Source organism: Anabrus simplex, chromosome 3, assembly GCF_040414725.1.
Source record: "Anabrus simplex isolate iqAnaSimp1 chromosome 3, ASM4041472v1, whole genome shotgun sequence".
Classification (NCBI taxonomy): domain Eukaryota; kingdom Metazoa; phylum Arthropoda; class Insecta; order Orthoptera; family Tettigoniidae; genus Anabrus; species Anabrus simplex.
The window spans coordinates 91369657-91385745 of NC_090267.1; the positions used below are offsets into that span (position 1 = coordinate 91369657).

At 40.2% G+C, this 16089-nt stretch overlaps 1 protein-coding gene across 2 annotated transcripts in view; it reads left to right on the forward strand.

Moving 5' to 3' along the window:
• LOC136867053 (UDP-glycosyltransferase UGT5) overlaps positions 1-16089 on the forward strand; it is an 83215-nt gene that overhangs the window by 22542 nt on the left and 44584 nt on the right. For both annotated transcript variants that reach the window (XM_067144159.2, XM_067144160.2), the window contains exon 2: positions 9680-9863. In XM_067144159.2, coding sequence (XP_067000260.2) covers positions 9680-9863 — 184 coding nt within the window. The remainder of the gene's footprint in view (positions 1-9679; positions 9864-16089) is intronic.

The following is a 16089-nucleotide window of genomic DNA, read 5'->3' on the forward strand; positions in this document are numbered from 1 at the left end:
GCCGCCATCTCATTGTCAGATAGCTCCTCAATTCTAATTACGTAGGCTGAGTGGACCTCGAACCAGCCCTCAGGTCGAGAGAAGAATCGCTGACCTGGCCGGAAATCGAACCCGGGGCGTCCGGGTGAGGGGCAGGCACACTACCCCTACACCACGGGGCCGGCTCGCCCATACCATTAGTACTACTGAGAACTATTTCTGAGATGAGAAGGGTGAAAACAATCGCACGGTTATTCTCATATTTGACGAAGTAAAAATAAGAGGAGGTTCAGTTTAATACCAACTCATTAAAAGTTGCTGATTCATAAATTTAGGAGAACGCACCCAAAAACACGGAAAAAATAAACTCTTAAATCATTTCAACTGGTTGCTATGTATGCAAGTCCAAATTCTATATCTGGTGATATTTTGTCACGAATTTTAATCCAGGTGGTCTTACAACTGGATCAAATTGGCGCAAGAATTATTGGTTTCACCTGAGTAGGAAGTCAGTCAAATAAGATGTGGAGATGTTTAGGGATAAATGGAAAAGAAGGGAAGGTCATGTGCTCTGTTTCTAATCTTTTTGATTCTAGTAGGAGATTTTTGGGCCTTTTCAGGTGCTGTACATATAATTAAGTGCATCAGAAATAATTTCCACGACAAAAGGCAAGTATATTACAATAATGTTGTGGACTTTAAATTCTATCGACAGGTTTTTGAAATGGATAACTGCCATAAATTCGCAGTTTTGAAAGTTTGACACAAGCTAACGTCTGTACATGTAGACTACACTTCATTTCAGCGCATGAACTTGAGACTTGCTTTTCAGTTAATTAGAAATTCTCTTGCAAATTGCATGACGTTTTTTTTATAGAGATGAACTCAGAGGGATTTGAAGACAGTGAACAGACAGAAACATTCGCTAGGGAATTAAATATCCTAGAGCAGGGGCTCTTTATAAAGATGTAATAGGGCATCAAACCTTAATAAAATGGAGAGACAAGAACTCTTGAATTCCTGAGAGTAACAATTGAGGGCACCATACAGGGGTTCGAGTCTTTATGGAATAATGGGTTTTGATATGTGCCCAAAGCCAAATTTAATTAGTTCCACTAGAGTGGCACTTTGGTATACTAAGCTCATTTAGTTGTGACGACCACCCTTCAACAATAGATTTTCTGGTTTTTCACATGTTGCAGTATATTCATATCCCAACAAAACTTGCCCTGTGGTAAGGTAGTGAGCCAAAATTTGAACTGACATTGACATCATTCGTCAATAAAATGGCTATGAAGTCAGAAGAGACAAATAATTCGGTAATAGAATAAAGCACAAAATAAAAAAAGACAAGCACTAGACTTCACTGAGAACCTGGATGACCTGTTACCGGACTCGGAGAACAACTTAGGCCTACTTAACAGTGATAGCCACGGTCTTGCTATGGAGTGTAATTTATTATCTAGGATATATAGTACGCAACGTACCCGAGATCGCAAAATGTTATAAATGGATCAGCCTGCTTCACGGAAAGCCCAAAAAACAAATACTTGCCGCAGCCCTCACATTTATTAGGATCTATAGTAATAAATACAGTATTGACACACTTTCCACAACCATCCTTTGTAATGTGTTCGGGCAAGTTGAAAGAGTAGTAGAACAAAAACGTTCCTGTGAACGTAATCTATGGGGCGATATATTTTACGAGTGTTTGAATAGTTTGCACAGTATCACTATTAATTCCAAAGAATTAGGATGCTGCGAAGACCATGTTGTGGACATTATCCCTAAACTTGTATTACATTATATGAAGCGTCGATTTTATTTTGTAACAAGACAGATGAGAAAGGAACTGAAACCTTTTAAGACCACAAAGTTCACCCGGAAGCAATCTAAACTAACTGACAACTGACTTCCGGATTTGTATGCAAAAGCATATTATTTTACATGCAATAATTGTCTTTTATTCGTATGGTAACTTGAAGGCTCAAGCGCACTTACTGCTGGAAGAGCGGCCTAGCGGAGGAACCGAGGAACTAGGAGAGAGATCACACATTCATTGTGTTCCGGACAGTGTTGATGACTGTAGTCCAATTCTTTTCGACTGTCTCCTGAAAATTACCTCAAAAGTTTCAAACCGATAATTTTTATTTCTTCTTTTACAGGGATGTCAGCAATTGTTACCGTATATGGTTTGGTCAGTTATCCAGTGGTAACAAGACCAATTTCTGATAATTCACTTTTGCGTTGGCGGCTTTGCGGCTCATTCATATACAGATATTATTCTTATCAGCTGATCTGCTTGGGATAGGTTCCGTAATAAAAGTGTTATGTCGTCGGCATATGCTCGGACGGTAAATATCTTTTGCAGATTTGGTACATCCTTTACGAGGTGATGGACAGCTTGAATGAATGGTTCTACACTTAAGGTAAAGAAGATCATATATAGGGTACATCGCTGTCGCACTGACTTTCGTATTGAAATAGGTTTGGAGAAATGACCATTTAGTGGGAGTATTCTGGAATGAGCATGACTGTATAGATTTCTAATGATACTACATGTTGACTGTGGAATACTAAACTTGTCTAGAATCTTGAACAAATAAACATGGTAAACTCTATCAAAGGCCTTTTCGAAGTCAAGATTAAGTATTGCTGCGTCATTATGGGGGTAGTGTTCACATAATAATATAGCATCTCTAATTGCTTGGAGATTAAACGTGATTTTCTTGTTCGGCATGCCACACGTCTGCTCTAGCTGAATGTTGTTTTCCAGAAACAGCCGGAACCTGTTGGCGATAATTTTCATAAATAATTTGTAGTCTGTGTTTAGTAAGGTTATAGGACGATAGTCTGATAAATTTCGGGATACTGACATTTTTAGAATGAGAATTATTATGTGTTCGCTGAATCCAGTTGATTCTTCTGAGTTATTTAATAGAATTTTCATTAAATCTAGGAGCATGTCTTTAGAGACGGACCAGTATTTCTCTAGAAGTTGTAGGGGAGGCCGTCTGGGCCGGAAGCTGATCCGTCACTTGTATTACGCAGGGCCTTAAGAAATCCTTCTTTGGTGAATGCACGCGCCAGCTGCTGTTTTACTTCTTCAGGCAAACGTTAATCTAAGTAGGATTGTATTTTGTTTTGGTCAGGTATAGATACCTCACCTTTACTAGGTCCTAGATGTTTTCTGGAAGTATGTTTCGGCTTCATAAATGCAGTCTCTTGTAGTGGTTAGAATCCCATTGTCGTCTGTAATTAGCGAATGTACTTATTTTAGCGTTATTCTTTTTAGAGGCGAGGTGGTAGAGTTGTGCTTTCTCTTCGTGTACGACTGATGTTGCACGGGAGCGCTGCAGTCTTCATCACTACTGCATGATGATCGCTGAATGGTGCAACATTGACAGTTAATGCTCCGATGTGATTCGCTGATTCTTTATTTACATAAAATCGGTTGATACATGAAGCATCCATACCACTGGAGAAAGCGTATTCCGCTCTGTTGCTATGAATAACTTCCCACACATCACAAATTCTAAGCTCTCGATGTACTCGCCCTAGTGTCGGGCAGGGATGAAATTCACCTGTCTGTTCTTTTGCGTTTAATACACAGTGGAAATCACTTCCTAGAATAATGTTATCATAATTGTGACGCAGAAAATAAGGCAATTCCTTCTTAATAAAATCTTCCCGTTCTTGATGTCTGTGTGTTCCTGAGTGTATATAGGTATTAATAATCAGTGCATTGTCTTCGGTGACATTCACTGAGTTTGATAGATATTCCTGCTCTATAGATTATGGCGGTTCCTTTTAAATTTTCTCCTGCATTGACTATATACTTGTATTGAGATCCAAGGAATGCTAAGTTCGCGACGTAAACCTCTTGCAAGAAAACTACGTCTAAATCATAACTTTTACTAAATTCTTTCAGCAATACCTGTTTGCTCTGACTTCGTATGCAGTTCACATTCAGAGTACCGTAGCAGCTAACTACTGACATCACAGCTAACGTTACCAAGAAAAATAAATTACGGGCTTTCATACTCATTTGGCGATATCGGAGAGCATGTAAAAATACTTCAGATTTTCTCTGCGGAAGACATTTAGGCTACTTAATTTTGTTACTTTCTTCTTGTCATTCAGCTCAAACTGTCTTTTCAATCTTGGATCTCTTTGACTAACTGCATGGTTGGATTTTGACGGGGTGGTTTCAGTTTCCATTAAACTACCTTCTTCACCGCCGTCTTTATTTGTGTATTTTGGGGAATGTGTCTGTAATGACTTTTAACTGGCTATTATTTTGGGAGGTCGATTAATTTAGTGACTGTTCCACTGGGAAATCTCTAGCGTAAACAGCTTCTGTTGTCTCCTCAAGGTGGCTTGTGCTGGCTTGTCTACTCGTGTCTCTTCCTCTTCTGTGCTCATTTTTGTTTACATGTGATTCTGGTGTAGCAGCTGATCGTGTTTCCATCTCTGGAAAATCTAGGGTGTGTCTTTTGATATGAGAGGTACGCGTTGCGTCAGTAACTTCCCCGAGGCTGAAGTCAAGGTCGCCCGGGTTGGCTTGTCGGGTGTAGCAGGTCTTTGTACTGGTATACGTCGCGTTGGGCATTCACTACGGTAATGGCCTCTCTTACTGCAATTGGCAGAGGTTGGTGGTTGGTTATCATAAATCACTAATGCCTTGTTTCCTGCTATGCCTGTGTAGGAAAGGATATGTTTTTAAGCATGATACGTTCTGCACGTATACCGTTGTTCACCTTATATCGAAAATTGGAACTCCACGCTTCATCACTTACTGAAAGTATAGTCCCGTATTTACGCAAAACGTCTGAAATGTGTCCATGAGATATTTCAGTGGGGTGATTGAAAACTCTCAGAAGTCTAATCCCTAGGCCGGCCGAATCAACAGTTATTTTGCTACGATAGCCATTACTATGGACAAAATATTGCTCACCTGCATAGCTCTTGAGAAGATGATCAACTGTCTCTTGGCTCCTGAACTTAATGAAGACTTGTCGGGAAATACCGTTGAGCTGCAATGTTTCAATGCTTTATCCAGTGTCAAATTTTCAAAAATCCACTCGTGGATTTTGTAGGGGGTTTGTCTGAAACATCTCGTTCTGTAAATGTGATGATGATTGTATTTTTCGTTTCAACTATCATCTTTCCGTAATTTCTTTAGTTACCTAGGCGTATAGTACGCGCAACACTTAAATCAAACAGCCTTTTGCTACTTCACTGTAAGGCTCCACAGTTGTACACATTTGCTCGAGATACGTATTGCTCGTGCTAAGGCTTAGGCGGAACGCTTCACCAGCACAGTAGAAGCTACGCGATCTAGTTGACAACCGAACTGAGACGGACTACACTGTATTTCCGTTCACAGAGCCTACGTCACCACGCTAGCTCAAATTATCCCGCGGATCCACTCCGCTCGGTGGGCTTCAATGGCGGCTGGCGCATTAGATCATAGGGTCACGTGCCCTCCCAATAAATATTAATATTTTAATTTATACTTCTCAGTACATTATGCACAGGAGGATACACGTTATAAACTCACGAGGAAGGTGACTACTACTTCTATAGCTGGGGCTGTACCTTAATTAAGGCCACGGCCGCTTCCTTCCAACTCCTAGGCCTTTCCTATCCCATCGTCGCCATAAGACCTATCTGTGTCGGTGCGACGTAAAGCCCCTAGCAAAAAAAAAAAAAAAACTACTTCTATACTGCGAAATCTGGCTCCAAAATAAAGCGTTAAAATCGTATATATCAGCTCCCGGTCACAACACCCATGAGACCGTAGAGTAGACGTTTAAAGTAGATGGTCTCCAAATTTTGCCGCTAGCTATGTTTCTTGGGAAAGAGGCCTGCTGTAATGTGAGGGTTTCGGTCACAAGCAAACTGTGACTGAGAAGGGTAGCAGATAGTTCTCTGAAAAAATATACATATGTATAGGAAACTACACAGTTCACTGACATGTATTTCCGAACGTGCTATTGTTGAAAATAATACACAATAATAACACAAATTTTACACACTCTGGCACTTTCATAATCTGGCTGTCTGGTAACAAATATGCCTAACTAAGGTACGAATAATCACCGCTGTGATTGAAAAATCAAAATAAACTGGGTTGGCATAAAAGAAAAATCTAACACTTGAAATGAACTTAAATTAAAGTATTCAAAGACAGCATGCATTGATTGAAAGAAATATCCCATATTTACATTATATACAACAAACAAATATTCAATTAATTAGTCGAACCCATAATTACGTTAATGTAAATTAGTTCGTCCGTCTGTCTTAAATAAATCATGGATTCGGGATAACATCCCCAAATATATCAAATTTGTGTACTCATAACTGTGTAGAATTCCATTTTCTCGTGGCGAAGGAGAAGCCTCATGGTCCCATATTGGTTTACTCGTGCATCATGTCACACTTTATAATATTAACAAAACAAAACACTTCTGGGCGATCACCCATTATTAACACCTTAGTAAAGAATTTACAATGATTTATACAAAAACACGTATAGGTGCCTAACGCCCTTGCTGGCGAGTTGTAGTGTTTACAGTGCACTATGTCTCCTGGTATGGGCTATATCAAATTTGTTACTTTCATTGACCTCTCTCAGTCTCATCCTTGGCTTTGACAATATGAAAGTGACTGAGGTATGAGTGATGCTAGTGATACCATACCTTATGCAGACAGTCCCTGTTATGAATGGTGTGAAAATATCGCTCATAGGATTGGTTGGTGCATGCATTTCAGTGGGCTTGGCAGACTGATATGTAATAGCAATGGCTGGCTCGGCGAGGAAAGCAACGGTAAACTACCTCACTCCTCATTTCTCTAGTACGCCTATTCAGTGATGCCTAGGCTATTTATGACAGTTTTGGCGAAGCTGCAGAGGATCAAACCAGCCTTCTGGCTGAATACCCAACATACATACATACATACATACATACATACATACATACATACATACATACATACATACATACATACATACATACATACATACATACATACATACATACATACATACATACACATAGGTGCCTGAAGACCCATTACACTTTCACTATTATATTCTTTACTTGAGCCCGAACCACAAGTCGTGACACTTACGACGATGTGTCACTTTATTCGACCCGGCGCGTATCGCGTTAGTCAACCGGCACTTCCTGACGTATTTCTAGGCCGTATAGTGATCGCCTCGCTCCTACAGTTCCCTGCTCGGATAATTTTATCACCGTCTATCTTGAATTATTTACTTCAGGCTCCGCACACTGCCTTCAAAAAGTACTATTGGCGTTCCGTTGATCATTAAATTTCAATCACATGAATATTTATAAATGTATTAATTTCACCAAACAGTTATACTGATTATTTACACTCGGTACTATGAATAATCTCACTGTTCGTATTCATTCTCACAACAACTCACGTACTTTCAGCTCTAACTGACTTCAAATGCGTCCAGAGGTACTGACTTACAGAGTCAACGTGTCAGAGTCTCAACTACGTCATACGACTGGTGGTGTGAGGTCCAACTCCTGGTTATTTATGGACGATATGGTTTCCCGCCTGGGTCATACGAGGTCATACCAGAGGGAGGGTGGTTGGTTATCCTAAATCGGCACTTGCAGGTGGATTTGGATCTCTTAGTTTATCCCACTTAAGAAACTGGTGATACACATTCACGTGTCGTATTCTGATCTCATATCGTTCGGCGATCACGAAGATATTACTTGATTTCTGTCCTCCACCTTTCGCGCGCTAAGTCGGCGTCTATGTTAGTGCGATATCGCTGACCAATAGGAATACAGCGTGGGTCTTTTCCTAGAATTCTATATTTTAATTCGTCAAACTTACAATTAATCAACATGGGGATGACATCTAAAAAATCCCATCTGTTCATTTCGGTGATTGGAATATTTTAATTATTATTATAACTGGAGATAACTGGAGTTCATATTGACTTCTGTCATGTTGGCGCATCTGCGAGTCCTTTACAAATTTTGTCATTGGCTAACACTGCAGCGGTTTGTTTAAATATCTCCCTCTGACAACGTAACAACAATATGCCTCGAGGCATGGGAAACTCTATTGCGACATATTCTCCGTATTCGTGACACACGGCCTTCGCTCTTGTTCAAAAATAAATACTCCCTCACTTCCTCGTTGTAATTAGGACTGTTGTTCCGAGTTCTAGTTTTAATCCTCTTAGCATTTGACAACGAAATATATCACCCATTATGACAGGCTTAACTCTTGGCGACAGATTGTCGTGAGCACGTCTGACAATGTTGAAATCTCTTGGTCTACACCAGAAGGACAATGTGTATATTTCAATACTCTTATATGTCTTCATTTATTTTATAATATCAAATCATGATACCTATGGGCTGTCTCATCCGGGTACAATACATCGGGAACATATCATGCGAAGGGCTTTGGGCAGCTGACATGGTGGAGAGTCAACTGGGGGAAGGAGGTTGCAGAATCTACGTTTTGCTGATGATATTGTTCTGTTGGTAAGCAGTGAAGATGAATTTGCTGAACTGTTGCAGCGGGTAGAAAGCGTAAACCTTCAGCTTTGATTGGAAGTCACACGCAACGAAACTAACATGGTGGTTGTTAGTAGAGGAACGAAGCTCCAATTTAGTGGATTTCTAGTAGGTTTAGATGTTAATTTCTTTATATTGGCTCCTTGCTGAGCAATATTGGCAGCTGCGAGAATGGAGAAGTTTTGCTCTTGGAAAAGTTGCTATGGACAAACTCCGTACGATCTGGCATGATGGATCAATCAATAAAAACACAAAGAAATGTCCTATTTGTGTCTTGGTATTTTCATCTTCTTCTGTGCGCACGAATCATGGATGCTGAAGGCCAAGGACTAAAAGCGCATCAATTCATTTGAATGTGGTGATGGCGGAGGAGGATGGAGGAGCTAAGAGCTTTGCATTCCGAATTGACTTTCAATTCATGTTAGACAGTGGACCCTGCAGTTCTTTAGGTACGCTTAAATGAGAGAAGAGTGTCTTGAAAACCAAGTGTCCAACGGGAAAGTAAGTGGCATCATGACGCGTGGAGAGCTCCCAGAAGATGGATAGACCAGATCAATGACGCAACTCACGCAACGTTTTGAGTGACAGACTGGAAAACAGGAGACCGTAGACAATGGCCACTGCTAGTGAACTCTATTGAATAGCAAAGTAAACACGAGATCACTATACCCTGACACGAGTTACGCGACTGAGAAGGAGAAGATTGTCCTGGAGAGAAATTCAACTCGGCAGCTGATGATTTTAATAAATTGCAAATAGCTGTCGTGCGTAATAGTTATGGCGGTGGTGGCTTGATTTATGTACATCCTCATACAATTAGGTCTTCATAGCTATTGTAAGGTGCTTAGGATATCGCGGTCCGCAGCTCTGTATATTTCAAATATGATATTTTTCATCTTCTGGGCTGGTACGTATTTACAACAAAGTAGATGGAAACTGGGAGGAAACTCATAAGGAGAAAGCGTGAAAGGATATTTCCAAAATAATAGGCCGATCGGTTCAAAAGTTCTAAGCTCCCAAAAATGATTGAATTACTCCAATACTGTCAGACATTTTAGACAGTCAGTTCTTCTCCGTCAACTGTTCATATTTAACCTGGTTTACCTTGTCTGTTTCAGTCCAGTGGTCACCTGCGTGGTGGCTGTGTTGCTGCTCACCTGTTCGTGTTGTGGCCATGGAGCTCGTATCCTCGGTATCTTTCCCACGCCAGCCATGAGTCATCAACTCCCATTCCAAGTGATTATGAAAGCTCTGGCGGCCCGAGGACATCAGGTCACCGTCATCAGTCCAAATCCACTCAAGGTACAGTGTCTTATCTCAGGAAGGTCCAGTTATTTTAGCTGGGGTTAGTCGACCTAATTAATTAGTTCATTAGTCATTATCAAACTATTCTCAAGATATGCAGATAACATTTGAGAATGAAATGAAATGAAATGGCGTATGTGTTTTAGTGCTAAGAGTGTCCGAGGACAAGTTCGAGATTTGAGAATGTTGACATGTGATGAATCCGTTTCGATAGCTTCTGCTGAGTTAAAGAACAAAATTAATCAGTTACCACAGATCTGCGTTTAGGGCAGTCACCCAGATGGAAGATCACCTATCAGTTTTTAACATAATCTCTTCAAATAAAAAAATTTCAAATAATTTGGACATTTGGCGAACATCTCCTTTTGGTAAATTATTCCAATCACTAACTCCTTTTCTGTAGACGAATACAGTCCTTTCCCCAATTTGTCGACTAGAATTTCAACTTTATGTTCCTATTGTTATTTTTCCTTCTCTTAAAAGACACTCAAACTTATTCGTCTACTAACCTCATTCCACACCATCTCCCCAGTGACAGCTCGGAGGATTTCGCTAAGTCGACGAGCTCGTCTCCTTTCTCCCAAGTCTTACCAGCTCCAAATTTGTAACATTTTCGTAACGCTACTCTTTTGTCGGAAATCACACAGTCCAAAGTAAACTGCTTTTCTTCGGATGTTTTCTAGTCAAGTAATCCTGGCGAGTGTCCTATACACTGTCACCATACTCTAATTGTGGTCTTACCAGAGACTCTCCTCACATTTAAATCCTTGCTACATTCCCTAAATACCTTCACAACCGTATGAAAGGATCTGTAACATTTTATTTTCAATCCCGCGTGTGTGATTGCCCCAATTAAAATATTTCCTTATATTAAAAACTAGGTACCTACAGTCAGGTGCTGCTCCATAATAATAGCTGCAGAACCATCAGGATGAAGGATATAATACACAGCGATTAGCGATCCCATCCTTTTATTGTGTGTTGATATCGAGCCAAAGACCGATAACCATTCATATACTGGTGATCTGGCAACCCTGTTTAGATCTGTGAACGACAGAACAAAAGGAGAGCACACTTAACTACAGCTTCCTTCCGATAGGTGGCTAAGAGCCGCTCATAACGTTCTGTATGAGCTGCACGCCTTACAGCACAGCTGGCCTATTCGCGTGTTTTGGAGGAGCTGTGTAGATGAGACCATAGAGTTGGTAAATAATACACTAGAGGCAGCGCCAGCGCTACTGTCTGCGACAGAATCACTGCAGCGAGTGGAGCATCTTCAAATCTTAGCTAAATGAAAGAAAAAGCTCGCTCCGCTGTACTCACCAATGTAAATAGAGAACTTTTAAAACTGTGTGGATATTGATGTGGTTTAACAGTCTTATATATTAGCATTCTCATATCCTACAGAATACTTGTGATGCTATTGTCCAGTAGAAATAAAGCCCAAAAAGCTTAAATACAGGAGAAATGCATGATAAAAAAGACAGTGTTCACTTGCGATTGAATGACACAAAATTAATTTACTGTTCATGTTAAGTCTTCAAACAACGTACTTTAAGATTACAGCTACGTATATTTCTCTATTTTTTTTAGTAAATCGCCTACTTTAGGCCAACGACCGAAAACCTTCTCTCTCGTACGAAGCGAATGAGAGAGTTTAGGCCTAAAAGCCTTGGCGAGTTTGTGGTGCTAAGTAGACAAATAATTGCCATAGCTGTTTTTTAAACATATATTTTACTAGCTCTATGACTGAGAAGTCACAATTCTCGGAATCGTTGGCACTTCTCCCCCAAACGCGGCTGTAAATCACGCCTTCTCCGCTCTTGGACTATCACAGTCATCGAGACGACCTTGTCTTGCTGGATGGCAAAGGAAAGAAATGTTACTGCTCTGGCTTGGCGCTTTGGTGTTCGATAACACTGTGGCCGAGAATTCCTTCAAGGGTTTAAAATTACCTCCGTGCGACAATGCAGGCTGTAAAATGAATTGATCAGTAATTGAATTAGCATTCTACAAGTAGTCATGAATACGTTTATTCCATAATCGAAGTGAATTAGGAGTTAGGTAGTAATGAAAGTGGAAACAGGAGCGCTAATGCCATCAGATGATATTCCCCGTCCAGAAATCCAGCTGTCAGAGTTGTTTGCAGATCTCGGAACCTCTGTAAATATGACTGTGTCGATCCTAGGTCAACATATTTTTCGATAAGAGGAAAGGCTTTTTTTAAATATTTTTAACTGTTGTTTTTGTACAAGTCAGTTATTTATATCGATGTCCCTCGAGATCGGGGTCTTATAAATTGAGATGTATGTGTTACCGTATTTTGGTGGATCAGCAGAGGTGAAAGAAGGTGCGGGCTGGAATGGGTCTAACTACAAGGCCGGAAGATGAATTAAAATTTCAATAAAGGTTATATTTTCCAAAGTTAACAATTTTCACTTAAAAAATTTCGGATTTTTAACAAATAACAACAAGTCAAATCAGGTACAAGACCAAGAAAGCCGAGATTTAGATAGACTTTAACAATCTGGGCCACAAGCCCTAATTTTTACAATTCCTGAGCTCACAGCTCACAACCACAAATTACCAAAGGCCAGAAAACCCCTAATTACATGGAGCACTTGCTCCCACCTCGTAATGTCAAGCCTCCTAGAGGTACCTTTCAAAATACCAGAAAGAGCTGACCCGCTCTCAATCGTCCAAGCCTATCAAAGGCAATAACAGACTATTACACTTAACTGCCATCAAGGCACAACTTATAATGGAACAGGGGTATCTCGTACCCAATCTACTGGGCCTTCGCAGGAAGGAAAACAAAACGGGTTAAGTTAATGGCCCAAAATTCAAAGCTGAATGGAGGCGTGTACTAGCACTCCTATATGAAAGCTTGTTAAAACCTACGTGGCGCTAAGCCGATACACAGGGGCTATTCCCACACTATATAGGTGACTTGTATAAGAAAAATTTTAACACATTAGGAAAGATTAGAAAATCAGTTACGAAAACATAGTCACCTCAAGTCAAAATGAAGGGGAGCTCGAGAGGGTAAAGCACTTTCTTTCCCCGATTTACATTTAAAGATATATGAAGTTTTACAAAGATGGAAAAAGATTTACATGTTTTAAGTTAAAGGTTACATATTAAAGTTTTCGGACCTGCCCCGCGGGTTAAACTGCTGAGCTAGCAAGGAAAAAAGAAATAGGTTAAACGGCCATTACCTTGTTGAAGAGCTGCTGCCCGAAGAAAGAGGCGCTACCCGCCCCCTGCTATACTTCCATACACTAAGCTAGATGTTGTTGAAGTGGCCGAGAGCCAGGAAAATCAGCAGCTTTTATACCCTCGTGGAAGATTTGAGACCTTTCATGAATAATTAAGACACACCCACATGCGTTTATTGGTCGGCTAAAGTTTACACATCAAATGTGAAGAAGAAGGACACGATTGGTCCAAAATTAATTAAAGAAATTCGGGATTGGCTAAGTTCAAAACTGCGGAAAGAAAGATTTATATTGCCAACCTACAAATGAAAGAACAAATTTAGTTATAGGAAAACTTATGAGTATAAAATATCTTTAAGAAAAGTTCCTTCACTTCGCACCAGGGTGCATGATCATAGTTTTTGGTAGAGACATCTGTGAGAGAATGTTCACACTTCTTGATAATTAGTAAACAAAAACAATTCGAAATTAACACAGTGACATCTTCAGATAAACGGTTGAACTAATTCAGTTTTAAAGTTCAGAGTTTCAGCTGTAGAGGAGTACTTTAAGGCGGAAAATTCAAATGTGCGGCGTATAGGTGTACCAACCGGTACAATATGTTTACCTGTATTTTTTCTGTATATTTTCGGGACCTTCAAGGCTGATAGAACATGTAGTAACGGGTGCACACGGGCTCTGTTGGAATTTCCCGCTTTCAATACGAATTTAGATTTGTCTCTTAAAATGTGCAGAACCAGCAACGTAATTCAGTACGAGCCGCCACTGACTTACAGTCCTACAACATTGTCGAAGTCTGTTTGCAGTCGCTCACAATCTTTGAAATTATTTATTACTCTGTACAGTATAACATAATCTGCAAAAAGTCTTATCTCCGATTCCAGTTCTTCACTTATATCATTTACATGAATAAAATAGATTATCATTATCTTTTCAGGTCTAGTAAAATAATATTTGATAATATTTGCACTCATTTACCTACCCCCCCCCCTACCTCTGTGCATCAGTGGCTGGGGATCCCAAAATTGCCGTCCAATCCCGGTAGAGACATTTCGATTTTGAAGGGCGTAAGGAAGTCCTTTCGACACTCCATGTCTTACAGTGTCAGTATGTAAGAGATCTCTGGTGACACAATTGGTGTTAATCCGACAACATTAATTAAAACACAGACATTGATCACCCAAGAGACATCCTTTCTTTGCCATCTGGTAGTGCAAAATGGAACATTAAAATTGAGACACAAGCAACCTAGATAGGACCAATCAAAATACCTTCACTCAGTAGCTGCTGCCGTATTATTATTATTATTATTATTATTATTATTATTATTATTATTATTATTATTATTATTATTATTATTATTATTATTATTATTATTATTATTATTATTATTATTACGTGGAGGTTGGTAATAATAAATACACGACTGGTAGCGTTTTCTGTATGATATATTTGCTAACACGAATCAATTAACTAGACAGAGACACAATCCCGCTACCGAGCTCGATGGCTGCAGTCGCTTAAGTGCGGCCAGTATCCAGTAATCGGGAGATAGTGGGATCGAGCCCCACTGTCGGCAGCCCTGAAGATGGTTTTCCGTGGTTTCCCATTTTCACACCAGGCAAATGCTGGGGCTGTACCTTAATTAAGGCCACGGCCGCTTCCTTCCCATTCATAGGCCGTTCCTTTCCCATCGTCGCTATAAGACCTACCAGTGTCGGTGCGACGTAAAGCAAATAGCAAAAGTTATTCACTGTGACACGTACAGGTTAAAAATAATTACATTTCAACTGTCACTTGCACCCTAGGATAGTTCAAGATTAAACTCACTCTACAATTTATTCACAGTTTGCGCGCGCGTAACAGTCTCACAAGTCTGTACGTGGCACGCGGTGGTCCACATTCAGCGTCCTCAGTCACTCAGTTGCACTGTTCTACGTTTGTCGTCAGTTAACACACAATAGCACTTCCACTCATTCTTGTTTATTGAGTATGTGCTGACTATCTTGCCTTTTTAACACCAGACTTTGTGTCATTCTTGTCAAGAATCATCAGCGGTTTAGTCTTTCATTTTTATCAACTTCTCGCAGGGCGTGATTTGTGCTTTGAAGAGTTTTGTCCCTTTAAGGACAGTAGGACACCACAATTGTCAAATTCTGGTTAGAAAATCTCGACAAAACGTCTACCGGCCTTTTATTTCTGTTATCATCTTGGGTAGATCTGGTTTATTTTTTTTCTGATTTGGCCAATCAGTGTTATGACCTGTCTTCCCTTAGCCCACGGACTCTCAAACGCCCAAAATCTCACGCGTGCGAATCGAGGCGCAGACACTCCGTGCACAGTGCATCGGGCCGACTCGGCTTGACTCGGATCGTGTAGTGTGCTGAGAGTGACGAAGCGTTCGGTGATATATGGCTTGTTTATCAGTGAAATGGATAAGCGCAAGACAGCAACATAATAATCGAGCAAACTGTTTCGAAGAAAGCAAAGACTTCCGAAAGTCCATTTCAATCGAACTGGGAACTTTCGTATTTTTTTGTCAGTCGTGACGATAAAAGTTAAATGCTTAATCCGTGGGACAATAAGTATGTGATCAGTTAATCAAAAAGATCAATTTTCCCATTCAAAGGCTTTGCTCATATTCTACGAGAATTTGTCGAAGGAAGATTTTCCTAAGCTGCATCGAGAAGCAGCTAAGATTATATCTGTGTTTGGTTCCACATGCATACATGAAAGGTATTTTTTCCTGTTTTGACTTGTACGAAAACTAGATTGCCTGCGAGTAGGCCTATTTCTGATTGTAATTTAAATAAGGCTCTCAGAATTGCTGTCAGCCGGTCCCTTGTTCCAGGCATAACTGGTATCATTACAACGATAAAGGAAAAGAAGAGTTAGAGAAGATAAATTCTCTGCTCAAACCGAATTGAGAGTGCTTTAACACCGGTAACGTTGTCCCATACAACAGTCACCGCACATAAACATTTCGCAGTGAGGGAATGATCAGC